General features: G+C 37.8%; 3 protein-coding genes across 3 annotated transcripts; 2 read left to right on the top strand and 1 right to left on the bottom strand.

Annotated features, from left to right (window-relative positions):
• The first annotated feature begins 2,264 nt into the window (after window positions 1-2,264).
• On the top strand, window positions 2,265-5,348 carry LOC149733039 (carboxypeptidase A2-like). Its single transcript, XM_089883121.1, has 8 exons — window positions 2,265-2,273; window positions 2,480-2,590; window positions 2,856-2,943; window positions 3,204-3,265; window positions 3,558-3,695; window positions 3,978-4,062; window positions 4,309-4,420; window positions 5,002-5,348. The coding sequence occupies exons 1-6, from the start codon at window positions 2,265-2,267 to the stop codon at window positions 3,978-3,980; spliced, it is 411 nt and encodes a 136-aa protein (XP_089739247.1). The 3' UTR covers window positions 3,981-4,062; window positions 4,309-4,420; window positions 5,002-5,348.
• On the bottom strand, window positions 5,343-9,390 carry LOC149733038 (tRNA (adenine(58)-N(1))-methyltransferase non-catalytic subunit TRM6-like). The gene is made up of 8 exons (XM_089883039.1): window positions 9,202-9,390; window positions 8,909-8,993; window positions 8,349-8,552; window positions 7,961-8,148; window positions 7,440-7,655; window positions 6,907-7,141; window positions 6,454-6,625; window positions 5,343-5,638 (listed from the first exon to the last, which is right to left on the bottom strand). Exons 1-8 carry the CDS (start codon window positions 9,377-9,379, stop codon window positions 5,555-5,557), a joined length of 1,362 nt encoding a protein of 453 aa, XP_089739165.1. The 5' UTR covers window positions 9,380-9,390; the 3' UTR covers window positions 5,343-5,554.
• Window positions 9,391-11,087: 1,697 nt separating this feature from the next.
• On the top strand, window positions 11,088-17,077 carry LOC149733037 (eukaryotic translation initiation factor 2A-like). The gene is made up of 12 exons (XM_089883035.1): window positions 11,088-11,249; window positions 11,567-11,630; window positions 12,066-12,140; window positions 12,577-12,695; window positions 13,030-13,212; window positions 13,440-13,633; window positions 14,067-14,208; window positions 14,537-14,700; window positions 15,104-15,308; window positions 15,699-15,895; window positions 16,211-16,435; window positions 16,858-17,077. Exons 1-12 carry the CDS (start codon window positions 11,222-11,224, stop codon window positions 16,987-16,989), a joined length of 1,728 nt encoding a protein of 575 aa, XP_089739161.1. The 5' UTR covers window positions 11,088-11,221; the 3' UTR covers window positions 16,990-17,077.
• Window positions 17,078-17,109: the final 32 nt, after the last annotated feature.

Here is a 17,109-nt window from a genome sequence, read left to right as displayed (position 1 = left end):
TGTGTGTAGATATTTCTCTGTTTGTTCGTTTTAACATCGCACGTGATACAGCAACTATAATCGTATACTATGGTGGGGGAAGATGGGACATCTTTAGCGCATAATATCTAAATAACCCGATCGTGTTTTAAACAATTAACAACGGTCTATGGGAGTCGTGGGGATACGATTTTATAATTGTTTAATTGTTCTTTGTTTACTACTAAATGGGGCGATAAAATAGAATGAAAAGGTGTCCCATCTTCCCCTACTCTACTATATATCATGTTATATATTAACAACGGTCTATGGGAGTCGTGAGGACACGGTTTTATAATTCTTTAAATGTTCTTTGTTTACTACCAAATGGGACGAGGAAATAGAATGAAAAGGTGTCCCATCTTTCCCCCACCCTACTAAATACCATGTACACCACATCCAGACAATAAACAACAAACTTTCATTCCAGCGATCAAGTTCTTCGATTCACCAGCGAAGATTTGGCGACGCGGGAGTTGCTTCGGTTGGTTGGGCAACAACACCAGGTGAGGCCGGGATTCGATCCCGGGAACCTTCGGGTGATTGCATCGTGTCAAGACGTAAAGCTTGGTAGCTGTAGAAATAGTTGGGTTTAGCAGCCACGATTTTATTTGGCACTTTTCCTTAAGTAGGTTTTGCCCATAGCGTGTTTCAACGACTGTCGTTTTTCTGCTAATTCCATTCTATTTGTTGTTTTAATTAAACTGATCTTCGCTATCGAATTCGTAGCGATAAATAACATTTATACCAAAGTATGCATAATCTACACCCGTTATCCAATTTACCTTAAAAAGTTCCATGTCATTCAAAACATTTAAAACCACGATGACATCACAATTACAGTAATGACGTCATTTATTTTTCAGTTGAAATTTTGGCGGGAACCCGAACGCATGGTTGGGCCTGTAGATATGCATGTACCTGCGCACAAAGTTACTGAGTTGAAACAATTGCTACGACAATACGGGTTTGTGACGTCAATATAACGTTCTATGTCGTGGCTAAGTGATTAGCGTCTGTGCCTTGAGGTTTACGGGTTCGAGGCTCGATGCTACCATCGTATGCGTCCTGGGCAAGTGGTCCCATTTGACTGCCATACAGAAGAAACAATAAGATATAAAAACAATGATCCACGCAGTTACTTCCGTGGTAACTTCGTTAGCGGCACGAGGTGTATGAAATGCAAGGATAAATAAGTTACATTCATCTCATTTTCTAGAATCGAGTATGACGTCATGATTGATGACGTACAAGAGGTGATTGACGCGCAAGTAACACCGAGGTTACCACAGCTGAATCTCGCTGAATTTGATTATAATAAATATCACACATTTCAAGAGGTTGGTAGTTTGGTATTGGTTGCTTATATGAGACGCCCAGCCGGCGTAGATATTTCTTTGTTTGTTCTTTTTACACCGAGGCGAGTTATACATCATATAAATATCTACGCTGACCTGCTTTGAACAACGCTGGGTGTAAATATTTCTTTGTTTGCTATTAATTATCAAACATAAATAGTTGCTCCAAATTATGCATCGTCACGGTTGACATTGAGTAACCCCGGCACCATTGTTAGCAAATAAAGTATCTTGTGACCACAGATTGATCAATGGGTGACTGATTATACCACGGCACACAAGAAACACCTGACCAAAATAAAAGTTGGGGTGACGTATCAAAACACGACGTTCCACGCTGTGAAGGTTGGTCAATATTTAATCGGTTATTTATAGTTTAATTAAACGAAAATCTGTTTTAAAAACTTGTATCTTTCATGGGTATTAGCTCAATATTGCCACCTCGCGGGTGATATTTTAAATAATTTGATGCATATTTAAATTGACTCAAGACCTCCATCTCGGGGAGAGATATTTTAAATAGTTTTGTTTATATTTAAATTAGCTCAACATCGCCAACTCGCGGAGAGATATTTTAAATAATTTGATGCATATTTAAATTAGCTCAATGACGCCATCCCGCGGAGAGATATTTTAAATAATTTGATGCATGTTCAAAAATTGGCTTAATGACGCCATCTCGCGGAGAGATATTTTAAATAATTTGATGCATGTTCAAAAATTGGCTCAATGACGCCATCTCGTGGAGAGATGTTTTAACTAATAACCTCACCCAGATAAGCACAGGCGGCAGTATGAAACCAGCGTTCGCTATAGATTGTGGAATCCACGCTGATGAATGGATAGGACCTGCTACATGTATTCATGTTATTAAAAATGTGAGTCATTATGTTAATAGTCACTATTTGTTACGTCATATAATAACACGTCATACCATTCCACGTCACATAATAACACGTCACACATTATAATGCAAAATATGACGTCGCTTATTACCACGCGACATAATATTACATCAAAGATTACTACGTCATACAATGCTACGTCACATATGATATACGTCATACACTTCTACGTCACGTAATACGTCATATCCTTCCCAGCTAACAGAACACATAGGCTCGACGACAAAAGTCGGAAAGATTCTCGAATCCGTGGATTTTTACCTCATACCTTCGGCGAATCCAGATGGATATAATTACACCTGGACTAAGGTGAGTATGACGTCATGGTTTGATGACGTCAGCACCTATGCAACGACCGCGCTTTCTAACCAACGTATTTTTATTTGTTTCGTTTTGTACCGACTGTTGTTTCGCTACCTTTTTACTTTAATTACTTCATTTCAATGTGAGTTTATTATAATATATTATGGGTTTAGCAGCCACACTTTTATTTAACACAATAACGACTTTCGTTTTGCTGCCAATTCCTTCTCTTCGTTATGTTAAGATCTATGTTAATACATTATAATCACAGAACCGGATGTGGCGCAAAACTCGCTCGCCGACTTCTGGTGGTTGCTTCGGGGTTGATCCTAACAGGAATTGGGATGTTAACTGGTCAGGTGGGTGGGTGGGTTGGGGCAGGGTGAGGCTTCGTTTTACCAAGGTCTATTAACGGTTACCATTTTTCCCCAAGTGGTGTTTACCAATTGCGTGTTTAACGGCTGTCATTTTGCTACTAATTCCATTCTCTTCTTTATTTTACCTAATACATAAAACATAATGCAATTGTCTCAAGGCACGCACCAGTTAGCATATTAACGGTGCCTCCCAAGCCCTATATGACTCCAATAACTATTTACTTATACACCATGCACCACAGGTCCTGGCGCAAGTAGTGATCCTTGCAACGACGATTACTACGGTCCTCATGTTTGGTCAGAGGTTTGTATTATAAGTGGTGTGTTTGTCACCAAAGCAGGTTCGAGGCTCACCGCTGCCACCATTAGGCGTTTATATATATCATTTAGCAAGACACTTAACGGCAGTTGCTCCAACCCAGTGGTCACTAATGGGGTTGTCTCAATTCTTAGCCATACAGAAAACAATCACACACAAAGTTACATATGTGGTAACTCGTAAGCTGGCACGAGGTGTATGAAATAGAACACCGGTGTTATAACGACTCCGCCACGCGAGGATCATTTATTCAATGCATAAGATTATGACGTCATAGGCGAACGTGAGGTCACAGAGAGACTTCGTAAACGGGATACCGAACCTACACGCTTACATTGATGTACATTCATACAGCCAGCTGTGGATGTTTCCTTATTCATATACGTTTAAACTGGCCGAGGATTATCATTTATTGGTAAGTGGCAGGTTTTGATGGGTATATAGTGATATAGTAGGGTGGGGGAGATGGGACACCTTTTCATTCTATTTTCTTGTTCTATTTGCTAGTAAACAAAGAACATTTATAGAATTATAAAAACCATATCCTCACGATTCCTAACAGACCGTTGTTAATTGTTTAAAACACAATCAGGATATTTAGATATTATGTGCTAAAGGTGTCCCATTCTCTCCCGGACAATACTGTGGGGCAAGATGGATATCATTAGCGCATAATATCCCATATTTCATCTTATAGTAAACGATAGCGAACCAAAGCGTAGCAGCAATCAAGGACGTGCATGGTAAAGTCTACACACCGGGACCGATCTCAAAAACTATCTGTGAGTTTAAATATTTCGCCCCTGTACCTGGTATATAGAAATCCTAAGCAGATCGGATTGTTTTTGGTTATAAACGGCGGTGGCTGCGTGTACCAGTGATTTCTTAAACAGGCCACTAAAACAAGAGTTAATTTTATTGCAGAAGCCGAATATTAGGAACTCTATGTTATACGCTTAGTAGCAGAAGTAACATAACATTGCTTTATAAATACATCGCTACTTTGTAATTAAACCTATTATTCACAGATATTGCTTCTGGAAGCACAGCCGATTATTTCTACGTGCATGATAAACTGAAGTGTGTGTTTGCTGCTGAACTGAGAGACACAGGGAAACATGGGATGTTGTTGCCGGAGAGGTTTGTACGGATGGATCATATTGAATGTCAATGTGGCGTATGGGGTGAATTCAAGCACAAGGTTTATGGAACAGAACACCCGTGTTATAACAGCTGTCGTTGCTTGCCATGCAAGGATAAACAAGTTACATACGTGGTAACTTGTAAGCGAACATGAGGTGTATGAAACAGAACACCCGTGTTATAACGACTGTCGTTGCCCCGCCATGCGAGGATAAATAAGTTGCATATGTGGTAACTTGTAAGCGAACATGAGGTGTATGAAACAGAACACCCGTGTTATAACAACTGTCGTTGCCCCGCCATGCGAGGATAAATAAGTTACATATGTGGTAACTTGTAAGCGAACATGAGGTGTATGAAACAGAACACCCGTGTTATAACAACTGTCGTTGCCCTGCCATGCGCGAGGACAGTTTACACAACCCAATAATTACCACTGGGTTGGAACAATTGCTGTTAATTAAGTGTATTACCCAAGGACACATACGCCCACAATGGTAAAAGCCTAAAGCCTCGATCCCGAAACCTCTAGTCTAAACGCGAACGATATAAAATACTTTAATAGATGTATACCACAGTGAGATCCAACCAACAGCCGAAGAAACATTCGCTGGTTTGATGGTGATTGCTGATCACGTGATGAACGGAAGTTGTATGTAAAAGTGTGGCAACTTATAACTGGCATGTTAATCTATTCAATTATATCGATGAACTATGAAGTGATTTATATATTTCAATTATAGTAGGGTGGGCTAAGATGGTCCAGGATTTCATTCTGTAAACGCAGCTTAAAGATCAAACAATGAAACATCTACGCTGACCTGCGCTGAACAATGCTGTGTGTAGATATTTCTTTGTTTGTTCTTTATGCCTAAAATTTATAATGCAAACTGTGATGACCCTGCAATAAACAACTGAATTGTTATCCATTGTCATTCAATTTATTCAAGACTTCACAGTTTAACCCTAGCTTCATGCACCTCATGCTCACTGTCGAGTTAGGGTACTTCACGTATATCCTGGGGGTGGGAAACCAAGGGGTTAAAAACAGGGATTTTGAATTCATAATATCAGGAAATTTCCAACACCCATTTTCGACTTAATTTATTCAAGGGCTCACGATTTGACCTTTCATGGTTTGACCTTTAACCCGGTAAGTAGGTAACCTCCTCCTGATGACATCATCACATGGGGGTGTGTGCGCTCAGGCAGAACCTAGGGTGAAAAATAAAAACTAAACATTTTATAAAAACTATTCAAGAAAAGGAAAACTAAGCAGTGAATCGGATTTTTGGTTAAATTTTATCTTTAGGTCATTGTTATAAAAGTAATATCTAAGCCTGACTTTTGCTCCCATGTTCTCATTCGTAGGCCAGAGGATACTGGATTCAAGACTTGATGTTGCTAACATTGAGACAGTATGTGTCATTGGGCAAGACACTTAATGGCAATTGCTCCAACCCGGTGGTTATGGTTACTAAATGGATCGTAGCACACTGAGTGTTGAGGAAATGAGCCAACTCTGACCTAAACCCCAGGTCCCATATCATGCCTCACTGTAGGACCTCACCCATATAGAATAGAATGTACATATACAATGTTGGGGTAATGGGCCAACTTTGGCTTAAATCTCAGGTTCCATGGCGTGCCTGACTGTAGAACCTCACCCATATAGAATAGAATGTGCATATACAATGTTGAGGTAATGGACCAACTCTGGTCTAAACCCCAGGTCCCATGGCGTGCCCCACTGTAGGACCTCACCCATATAGAATAGAATGTGCACATACAATGTTGGGGTAATGGGCCAACTTTGGCTTAAATCTCAGGTTCCATGGCGTGCCTGACTGTAGAACCTCACCCATATAGAATAGAATGTGCATATACAATGTTGGGGTAATGGCCAACTCTGGCCTAAATCCCAGGTCCCATGGCGTGCCTCACTGTAGGACCTCACCCATATAGAATAAATTTTCTTAAATAAGTTAACGAAAACATAATATACGTAGATATAAATATTGAACCCTGACCTGATATTGTCGAGTTAACGTGTCAGTAAGTTGGAGATTGATCGCGGACCCGCTGACCGATAACCTCACAAATAATTCCATGAGAGGTTCCTTATGTTCGGAATATACGACGAATGGTCGCGATAACTGGAGGAGTTCCAACAAACATAGAAGTATTGGGGTGGGGTGGAATCTAAAGGGGGGTGGGTTAGGGGGTGTGGGGTGGCAGGTTACGAAAAAAGCAATAATGGGGGCTTGGGTGGCAATAAGGTTAAATGCAGTTACACTTAAATATATATATACAATACAAAACATCCAAATCCAAAAAATACCAATTGAGGCAAAAAAATGAGCAAATCAACAATAAAAAGGGGGTTTAATACAAAACAAGAAAGTAAAATAAACCAAAAAGCCTTAAAATTGTTGGGAAATTGCCCCCACTATAATATACACAGTAGTACGATACAAACTCACTTGCACACGACCACCACAGCATCAAGCAACTTATTTTCCAACACCCCCCACGCTCGCTGCTGATGTTTCAAACGATTCTCCCTTCTTTCCAACCGAACCGCGAGTTTCTCTTCGTCCGAAAACTTTTTCCTTTTCCCCGAAACTTTGATGTCATTGTCACCCTTTGTTTTGTCACAACCATTCGATTGTTCCGATACAGTGTCCATTGTTACGTCATTATCGCTTTTTTCAGAATCTGGTTGTTTTCAATATAAACATTAAACTATATAAATAAATATATATATTACACAATTCTTAACTTAAACATTTCTCACAGATATATGGGTTGTTATGGTCGTATTAAAACTGAACAGAAATTCATTAATTAATAAAATAAAGACAATTATGTCATGTATTGTATATGGGATTTGCTGTTATGCTTATATTAAAACTGACAAGAAAATCTATGTTTTAGGATATAAATACAATTGTATCGTGCAAACATAATATGTTTATATAATATTACAAGCTGTTATTTTTACATTGTAACTAACCAGAAGGTCTTTGCTTTATGCAACTCCCAGATTCTGCTTTGGTTGATTTTTCCGTCAAAAACTCTGATTCGAACGATCTTTTTGCGAGGATCGGACCCAAAGTTCGTAACGGGATTGAGTGAAGGTTTTCGTCCCAATATTTATCGGGGAAGTTGAAATGGGAGATCGCGAATAAGTTTGGGGGGGATTCCCCGTTATGAAGATTCACTACACAACCTGAAGTTAAAGATTGTCTTTAAATATAAGAATGTTTATACTACAGTTACAATAAAAACTTGTGTGTATTGAATGAACATAACTTTATATTTGCATGGCGAGGAATCGACAGTCATCATAACACAGGTGTTCTGTTTTATACACCTCGTGCCTGCTTACAAGTTACCACATATGTAACTTTGTGGGTGATTATTTTCTGTATGGCTGACAATTGGGCTTTAAATATGAAAAAAACTATCCCTGCTGCCCCCTCTCTTTCCCTCTCTCTCTTTTTTACCTTTTTCTAAATACCAACCAAGTCTCACCTTTCCCACCAAGTTTCTCCAGCACCGAACCCAACACAACCCCAGAACAAGTCTCCACCACCCCAACATTACACCCATGCTTAATGTTGGCTGCGGTCAATATCTGGGACATTGTTTCCATTCTCATGTTGCAAATCTTTGCCGGTTCGCGCTCTTGGTAAAGTTGGCAGATTAACCGACTGTTTGGTCTGATAGTAAAATAAAAGGTTAAGAAAATATTTTAAGGTAATGCTATTTAACCAACACCCAGGGTATTACTAACTAGACCTAAGTTTTAACGACTGTCATTTTTTTGTTAATTTTCTTTTCCTCGTTTTTAAAATAATAAGATCCTTGCTATCAATTTCAAAAGATAACAAAAAAATATTAAGTTACCATGATTTTTCACCTTTGGATTCTAATATAAGACAAATATTTCTTCTTTTTCTTCTTAAGATATTTGTTTTGTGAGAATGATGTTTTTTCATTAAACGACGAACTGTTTTCCACCAAGCACTTTACAATTTCCTCCCCTGTTGCCCCTTCCCCCTTCATTTCAAGGATGTTTTCACGTTTTATAGTTTGCGATTCACCATGGGTGTCAACCAAGGACCTGCATTGAGAGAAACATAAATGGTTATTACTTTTTAACCCAGAGGTTATGCGTTCAAGTCTTGTTGCTGCTACTAAGGGAAACATGAACATTAACTTAAAGTTCGAATTGAAAAGAGTGTCTGTCTGGCACAATGGTTATCGTGCTTTTTCTATAACCCATAGGTTATGGATTTAAGGCTCAATGCTGCTACCATTGTGGACGTATGTGTCTTTGGGCAAGACAGTTAAACAGTAAAATACAAACGACATAATCTAAAGTTTTAGAAAAACGAAACAGCTTCAAAAAAGAGGGGAAACAAACTGATGAAGTAAAAAATATAGCTGTGCGACAATGACAACCTTGTTAAGCATCACCTGTTATCCTTTCCTTGCGCATCATCAGCATTTGTGTCTAATGAATCTAAATCCTGGTCCGTTATCTCCAGTTCCCCATTTGCAACTAAGGATTAAAACGTCAATTATTATATGGTTTGGCACAAAGATTTCAGCTAAACAACGCTGGGTGTGGATATTTATTTATTTGTTCTCTTACACCGAGGCGAGCTACGCTGTGGTGTCAACGTCACTAAACTATACCCAAACTTATTGCCTAATCTGTAACAACAACCACTTACCACCAAATTGACCACCTATATATTACAACTTACCTTTAAAAACTGTCCCATAGTTGCAACCAACTGCCTTGTCAGGTTTAAACCTTAATTTTTCGAAGACGATCACTTTGTTTGCGACGAGTTTCACAGCTTTAAGGACACCATTTCTTTCAAGAATTACAGTCGTGTTTAAATTTATTTCATTATCAGCCATATTGGAGACTCTAAACATGCAAATGCAGCCTAAAACCAAATGTATGTATATAAATTAAATGATTTAACCAGAGTATTCTAAAACGTATTTAAACTGATGTAGCCCAGGTATTATACGTTTTACCCAAAGAGATTAGAACCATTAATCTCTTTGGTTTTACCGTTATACCAGAGTATTTTCGATTCGCAAGCACACACATGCTTAATATCCATAACGTGTACAGGAAATATTGCAATTTAGCCGATATCGTTACATTAAGAAGTGTTGATTAGATTGTAAATGATAAAAAAATGTACATTTTGTGTTTTTACCTTTAATGTTTTCTACTATGTGTTTGTTACGATGTATTTCAATATTTGTCCCCAAATATTATCAGTGATGACGTCAATGTCAAAATAAAAGCGCGGGAACATCATAGAAATCTAATTACATTAAAAAAACAAGAGAGCTCTATAAAAACACGTACATTACAAATTGATTAAAGGACGTTGCTTACATAAAAACCGCGAATGAATAAAACATATTTATTCCCAAGTGTTGGGGTAACCTCAGTTCTATCAACATTCCTCAGTTACACATCAAGTATAAACACCGCCCATCATTATCTCAATGCTTGTGTGCTTAAAACAAGCAGTCTTTTACAAAAAAGATACAACTGTTAGATATTATTTCTAAAAATAACCAAACATATATAAAGACCAAGAAAAGCATTACATATATAAAGACCAAGAAAAGTTTTTTTTTACTTTTAATAAGAAATAGAATGAGAAAAAATACATTGAGTGTCTTGCTTCATGGCTTTTTTCGTAACCTGACGTCATAATCTAGGTACGCCATGAAAGAGTGACGTCAGATCTCAGATGTCACTTCAAGGAATGACGTCATTCCGTCTTCGCGTGTTTACTTAGTTTGGTCAATGGTAGCGTTTATTCAAAGAAATCTAATTAGGCCTACAAGGTTAACTGACAGTTTGTTTAGACCAGTGCTCCTCAACTTTTTTTTGTTATTTAACCCCTAAAGTTGTTGTAACGAACTCAAGCACCCTTGATATTGCTTTAACGTAAAACTAATGATGTCATCAAGGAGAAATTGGTACGAGAATAAGTTGCTGTTTAATCGAAAACCAAAACAGAATATTATTGCTGCATTTTTTAAAAGTTTGTATTGCACCCTGGTATACCCTTTATACTGACGTACAAACCGATTGAAGACCATTGGTTTAGACGTCACGCAAAAAAATGGAGTATAGAACAATTAACAATGGTCTGTTGGAGTCGTTAGGATACGGTTTTGTATCTTCCCCTAGCCCACTGTTCCATCTTCCCCCACCCGACCATATAATGTTGGCCGCCGTTTTGGACCTTTTCTACTGATGTCACCTAGATTAAATTTAGACACTATATATGATTATACCACGTTGATTCTACGTATATGCTTTATCACAGATATATAACAAATGCCTGTATTCGTCTTTATCAAATCTTTTATAATTTAACGTGCGCATTCATTATAGCTTAGCTCTCTTGTATTTTACATATAGATATTCAAAGACTTATTAAAAATTTTACATTGTGTAATAACTAAAATATTAATTAAAATGAAAAGCTTAGAAAATATATTCTTTTTTTTAAATATAATCAAAGTACGAATAAATATGTAAAATACTTTGGTAAAATATTTCTTTGTTTGTTCTTTACAATTAAGAGAAAAAGGCGTTCAAAATTTCACATGGTCACTTATTTCAAAGTCTAGTAAGTAGTAACAACGGTCGTATCTATCAGTAGGTTACGTTACAGAGCTATCGTTGTACTGATTTATTAGAATATCTGCATTAGAGCTTTTCAACCGGCTATTCGTACCATGGCGGTGGAATTGCCACAATTAGTTGGTAAGTGGGTGGTTTATTTAAGTTTGTGTGTTGGTAGTGGGAGTGTTTATTGCTGTGTCGTGAGCTATGGCAGTCGTTGTTATAACACGGGTGGGTGTTCTGTTTCATACACCTCGAGCCAGATCACGAGTTACCACGTACTTTTTGGGGGATTGTTTGTTAGTTGTATGGCTGACAATTTGAACAACCCATTAGTGACCACTGGGTTGGAGCAATTGTGGTTAAGTGTCTTGCCCAATGACACACATTTTATAATTTTTTCCAACTTTACTATTTTCTATTCTATAAATCTACATTTGTTAACACAAACATTTCAGTGCGTGGAGCGAATGGTTTGAGTTTGTTGAAATGGAGAGCGGACGGAACATCTGAAGAAAATAAGTACGCGTTGTTTTGACTACTACCATTGTACCAATATTGTTTCTGTGTTTGATTTTTAACAGATTGAGTCATTGAGTGCTTATACAACCCCATTCTGTAAGTGTGAGGTCCTACAGTAAAGCCTGGGTATTTAGGTCAGAGTTGACCCATTACCCCAACATTGTATATGCACATTCTATTCTATATGGGTGAGGTTCTACAGTGAGGCATGACATGGGACCTGCGGTTTAGGCCAGAGTTGGCGCATTACCCCAACATTGTATATTCACATTCTATTCTATATGGGTGAGGTCCTACAGCGAGGCCTGAATTATTTATGTATTATGTGATTACAACAGCACTCGAATATTACTCGTTATAACCTAAGTTAAGTCTAATAAGGTTATTTTTCATATAGATATTATATATAATATTTATATATATTTCTTTTTTTAGAATTTGTGACCAAAAATGTCGGACCACAAAGTTTTCTAACGATGGAAAGTTGTTTGCGTGGTGTGACATGAAACAGTGAGTCTGCTTGTGTAGACCTATTCACTATATGTATATTATAGGTGTAATGTTAGGGTGGCTGAGGTGACATCTAGTATATTGTATTCACCATATGAATCAATGAGGTTCCCTATGTTTGACAAATATGAGTGTAACTGTATTTTAACAATGTCACCCCAGATTTTACCCTGCTGTTAGGTGTCTATACAAACAAGCAGAGCCAAAGTATATTGCATTCACCACATTAATCAATGAGGTTCCCTATGTTTGACAAATATGAGTGTAACTGCGTTTTAGCAATGTCGGGTCGTCTTCTTTATCCAAATTAAAATATGTGACCACGGTAAATGTAATAAGATTTAGCATCATTTCACGAACAGCCCCATAAAAATATTTGGGCAACATTATGTTGTATATTCTCCAGCCTACTAAACTGGTCCTACTAAACTTCCAGAGTTCACATAATGGAGATGGGTAGTGGAAATATTCTATCAAGTATCAACCAACCGCGAACATTCGCAATGTATTTCTCCCCAGATGCTAAACTACTGTGTACATGGGAACAATATGCTGGTATTTATCTTATCAAGATTATATATGCTTTTACCTGTAGGCATTATTGCCATAGTATGATATTTATGAATGAATGATTGAATGTAATAGTCCTCATAACACGGCATTTGCACTTCATGCCAGCTTACAAGTTTCCACCAATACCATGTATCGCATGTAACTTTGTGGGTGTTAATTTAAACAACCCATTGGTGACCACAGGATTAGAGCTATTGCGGTGAACCGTCTTGCCCAAGGACAGCATATGTAATTATAATGGTAGCAACATGAAGCTCTTCAACTACTGTATACCTGTAGTCCTGCACCAAACTGTTTTTAACCTAAATTTCTTTAGTAACGAAAGACACACCTGCCGGCACACCTAACTTCAACATATGGAACGTATCGGATGGTTCGTGCGTACATAACTCGATACAAAAGAAAGTGAACGGCTGGAGACCTGACTGGCTTCCTGGGACAACTATATGTGGGAAACTGACGGGACAATCAGTCCAGTTTTATGAGGACAATGATTTCAGTGAGTTTTAACTTTTTAAGTAATGTTTTTCTAAATTTTGTTTTTAGTAATTATTCCGATGAAAATTTTTTTAAAGACTAAAAGTTTTCCAGGTTACTAAAGATTTTTCATTTTTGCCGATTTTTCGGAGTCCATAAGTCGAACACTGTTTGAATTCCATAACTAAAAATTAGTTTCGAAAGCGCATGTGTATGCCTTGTTCCATTTTTCTCATCATTATTTTCCAGAAACCGCGAAACACAGACTGAGTATTGAAAAGCTCGAAGTATTTGAAGTTTCCCCAAATATTAAACCCCCACATAGAGTAGCTTGCTTTGTACGTGGGGCACGAGGTGGACCGGCTTCCGTGAAGATATTCCAATACCCCAAGTTCACCACAGATGATGTGGTCGCTAACAAAAGCTTTTTCAAAGCAGACACAGTGAGTATTGATACCTGGCACATTGTAATAAATAGTCAACTCATCCTTAATCCAGTTTGGCTTGATGCAGATGTGCTCTGATTAAGCGGGGTTGATTGTATTAGAAATAAATCGTATTTTTCTTAGCAGACACAGTGAGTTTTAGTTTTAACATAATATAAATTTTTGAATGAGAGCTAAGATCATGTCATTTAAAGAACGAAAAGAAGGAAATGAATAGCAAAACAACAGTTGTTAAAACATGCTATAGATGAAAAGGGCTGACTTGCCCCATCCTATTATATATATAATTTGGACAATCTTACCCCAACAATCTATATATACATGTCCCATATTACCCCAACCCACTATATACTTATCCCATCTTACCCCAACCTTCTATATCACTGTTTGTACCTCCTCACCCATCTCATAACTTAAGTACCCCACCTAGGTCTCCATCAAATGGAACAAGCGCGGCACAGAGTTGTTGGTGACGGCTGCTGTTGATGTCGATACTACAGGGGAATCGTATTATGGAGAACAATCGCTACATTTCATGTCTTGTACCGGGGAAACATCTATTGTACAACTTTGTAAGTTTGTTGTGGTGTGTGGGGTGGACAATATCTGTATGTGCATATGTATTGTTGAGGTAATGGGCCAACTCTGGTCCAAATCTCAGGTCTCATGGCATGCCTCACTGTAGGACCCACCTATATAGAATAGTGTGTACAAAGTTAGGGCAATATACTAATATACAGGTTAAAATTTAACAAATTCCTCCGCAATAAATTAAAACTTGTTTCAATGACACAATGGTAGCAACGCTGAACTTCAAACCCATACCCTCTAGTCTAGAAGCTGGCACTCTAACCTTTATGCCACGGAAACATCTAATATTCCTTATATTCATCCATCCAGCCAAGAAAGGTCCCATATACGACTCTGCATGGTCACCATTATCCAACCAGTTCTGTGTTGTGTTTGGGTTCATGCCAGCCAAGGCTTGCTTGTTTAGCAACAAGTGTAACAAAACCTTTGAGTTTGGTTCTACACCAAAGAATGAGTGTTACTATAATCCGCATGTAAGTTGGTTAACTTTTAAATTAGCAACAATATCCCTCAATTTAGTTCAATAACATATTTGTGTATACTGATACTTGTACATACTTTAACTAGCTATTGGCCGTTAACATATTACTCTCACATAACTGTATAATAATGGTAACAAGTAAGCAATGTTAGGTAAAACAATAATACCACAATAATGGTATTTACAATTATCATTTAATTTCTTGTTTTTACATAACTGTATAATATTAACAACGTTATGGGTATTTCACCAGATTACTTATTTGATTTTTTTGCATGCTATTTTCCTTTTTAGCATTTTTCCCAGTTAGCTGAAAACAACAGTACCATATCTCAACATGTATCTTTACAATATTCGTTTAATGTCATATTCTCGCAACTTATTTGTTTAACCAGGGAAACCTGTTAATACTGGCTGGCTTCGGCAACTTGCGCGGCAACATCGAAGTTTGGGATTGCTGTCGATACTCCCAGGTTTCCCAATTCACGGCACCGGACACCACATGCTTGGAGTGGTGTGGTGATGGTTGTCACTTCGTTACCGCCACCACTTCACCAAGGCTAAGGGTTAATAATGGTTACAAGTTGTGGCATTATGAAGGTATGGTTTTTTGAATGGTTGTTATTTGTTTACGTGCGTGGCAACTTTGTGGGCATCATCAAACAGTATATTATGTACGGCATGAAATGCAGTTGAATGAATGTAACTTATTTATCCTAACATGGCGGGGCAACAACAGTCGTTATAAATAACACAGATGTTCTGTTTCAGTAACGTCATGTTTTCATTCTCCTTTATCGCCCCATTTGTTAGTAAACAAAGAATATTTACAGAATTATATAACCGTATCCTCACGACTCTAAAAGAGCGTTGTTAATTGTTTAAAACACGATTAGGAAATACGGGATATTATGTGCTAACGGTATCCCATCTTACCCCAGAGTACTATTCGTGTTGACACTACTCTTACAATGTGTGCATTAACCACAGGTGGCCTTTTGCAAACAATCAACTTCCAAAACGAGTTAAACGACGTACAATGGCGACCAGTGCCAACTGGAACATATACGGCACCTTTAGTTAAGCTGGTAACCAGTAAGAATCTATCCAACATGATATCTGCGTCCAAACCAGCGAGTTACGTTCCCCCACATGCGAGAGGAAAGTCATCTAAAGCTGCTGAGAAGGTAAATATGTTTGTTGTGTAAAAGTGTCTGCACCAAACTACATTTCCTGCTACTGTTGTGGGTGTATGTGTCCTTGGGCAGAGGCCGGAGGGTAATTGCTCCAACCTAGTGACCACTAATGGGTTGTACAAATTGTCAACCATATGTTAAAATAATCACTCACAAAGGAATATGATGGAGTTATAATGTTACTAATTACGTGCCCACAATGATGGCAGCTTTGAGCCTTTAACCCATATTTTCTGGTTAATATGATTTTAAATTTACTATTTTTTTACTACAATTTACTCACTACACACCTGCAATTGGTTTCAGTTCAAGCTGGATGAGGATGAACCAACAATCCAGGAACCTCTTTCTAAATCTGCCCAGAAGAATAAAAAGAAGAGAGAAGGAAAGAAGAATAAAACCCCAACTAATTCAAGTCTAAGTTCCGAGCAGCAAGATGTCATACAGATGGCTAAGTATCTGCTGAATGATGAAGCTGCTCAACCAACGCAACTTGCTGGTGAAGATAAGAAAATCAAGTCATTGCGAAAGGTGGGGTTTATTGAGTGGTTGGTTATGATGTTTATTCTCGCATGGTGGGGCAACGATAGTCGTTATAACTCGGGTGTTTTGTTTCATACACCTCGTGCCCGCTTACGGGTTACCATGTATGTAATTTTGTGAGTGATGTTTTATATATGGTTAACAATTTGGACAACCCATTAGTGACCACTGGGTTGGAGCAATTGTCGTAAACTGTCTAGGGACACATGCACTCACAATGGTAGCAACATCGAGCCTCAAACCATAACTTCTGGGCTGGAGGCAAGATCCCTAGCCACTGTGCTTGTTGCTGGGACCCTACCATTCATTTATAGTGTATAGGCTTTTAACCTAGAGTCGCAGCTAGATACTACAATAGTGAAATTTTTCGACAAAATTTTAATGTAATAAAACTTATTATTTTATTTCAGAAACTCCAGGCAGTGGAAAAACTTAAAAAACAACAAAGTGAAGGAAAACAACTAGAAAAAAATCAGATTGAAAAATTAAACACGGAAGATTCTATAATTGAAGAACTTAAGAAACTGGGTGTTTCAGTTTAAATGTTGCTGTTCCAGAACGAATATATTTATTTGTATTAAGTGCCTGGTGTGTTGTTTAGGAAATACAATAAAGTTCTTCGTGCCAAGATTGTATGAGTTTGTTTATTGAAATATATATTT

This window comes from Ciona robusta, chromosome 8 (genome assembly GCF_009617815.1).
Source record: "Ciona robusta chromosome 8, ASM961781v2".
Taxonomy (NCBI): Eukaryota; Metazoa; Chordata; class Ascidiacea; order Phlebobranchia; family Cionidae; genus Ciona; species Ciona robusta.
This window is presented reverse-complemented; position numbering and strand designations above follow the sequence as displayed.

Excerpts from the sequence above, each read along its gene's own strand:
- LOC149733039 (XM_089883121.1), top strand. Across the intron at positions 2,591-2,855 it reads ATAATTACACCTGGACTAAG|AACCGGATGTGGCGCAAAAC; the intron begins GTGAGTATGACG and ends TTATAATCACAG. Across the intron at positions 2,944-3,203 it reads TTGGGATGTTAACTGGTCAG|GTCCTGGCGCAAGTAGTGAT; the intron begins GTGGGTGGGTGG and ends CATGCACCACAG.
- LOC149733038 (XM_089883039.1), bottom strand. The coding sequence starts at position 9,379 with ATGTTTAGAGTCTCCAATATGGCTGATAATGAAATAAATTTAAACACG. Across the intron at positions 8,994-9,201 it reads CTATGGGACAGTTTTTAAAG|TTGCAAATGGGGAACTGGAG; the intron begins GTAAGTTGTAAT and ends TTTAATCCTTAG. Across the intron at positions 7,142-7,439 it reads CATAAAGCAAAGACCTTCTG|ATTCTGAAAAAAGCGATAAT; the intron begins GTTAGTTACAAT and ends GAAAACAACCAG.
- LOC149733037 (XM_089883035.1), top strand. The coding sequence starts at position 11,222 with ATGGCGGTGGAATTGCCACAATTAGTTG. Across the intron at positions 11,250-11,566 it reads GGAATTGCCACAATTAGTTG|TGCGTGGAGCGAATGGTTTG; the intron begins GTAAGTGGGTGG and ends CAAACATTTCAG. Across the intron at positions 15,309-15,698 it reads CAAGTTGTGGCATTATGAAG|GTGGCCTTTTGCAAACAATC; the intron begins GTATGGTTTTTT and ends CATTAACCACAG.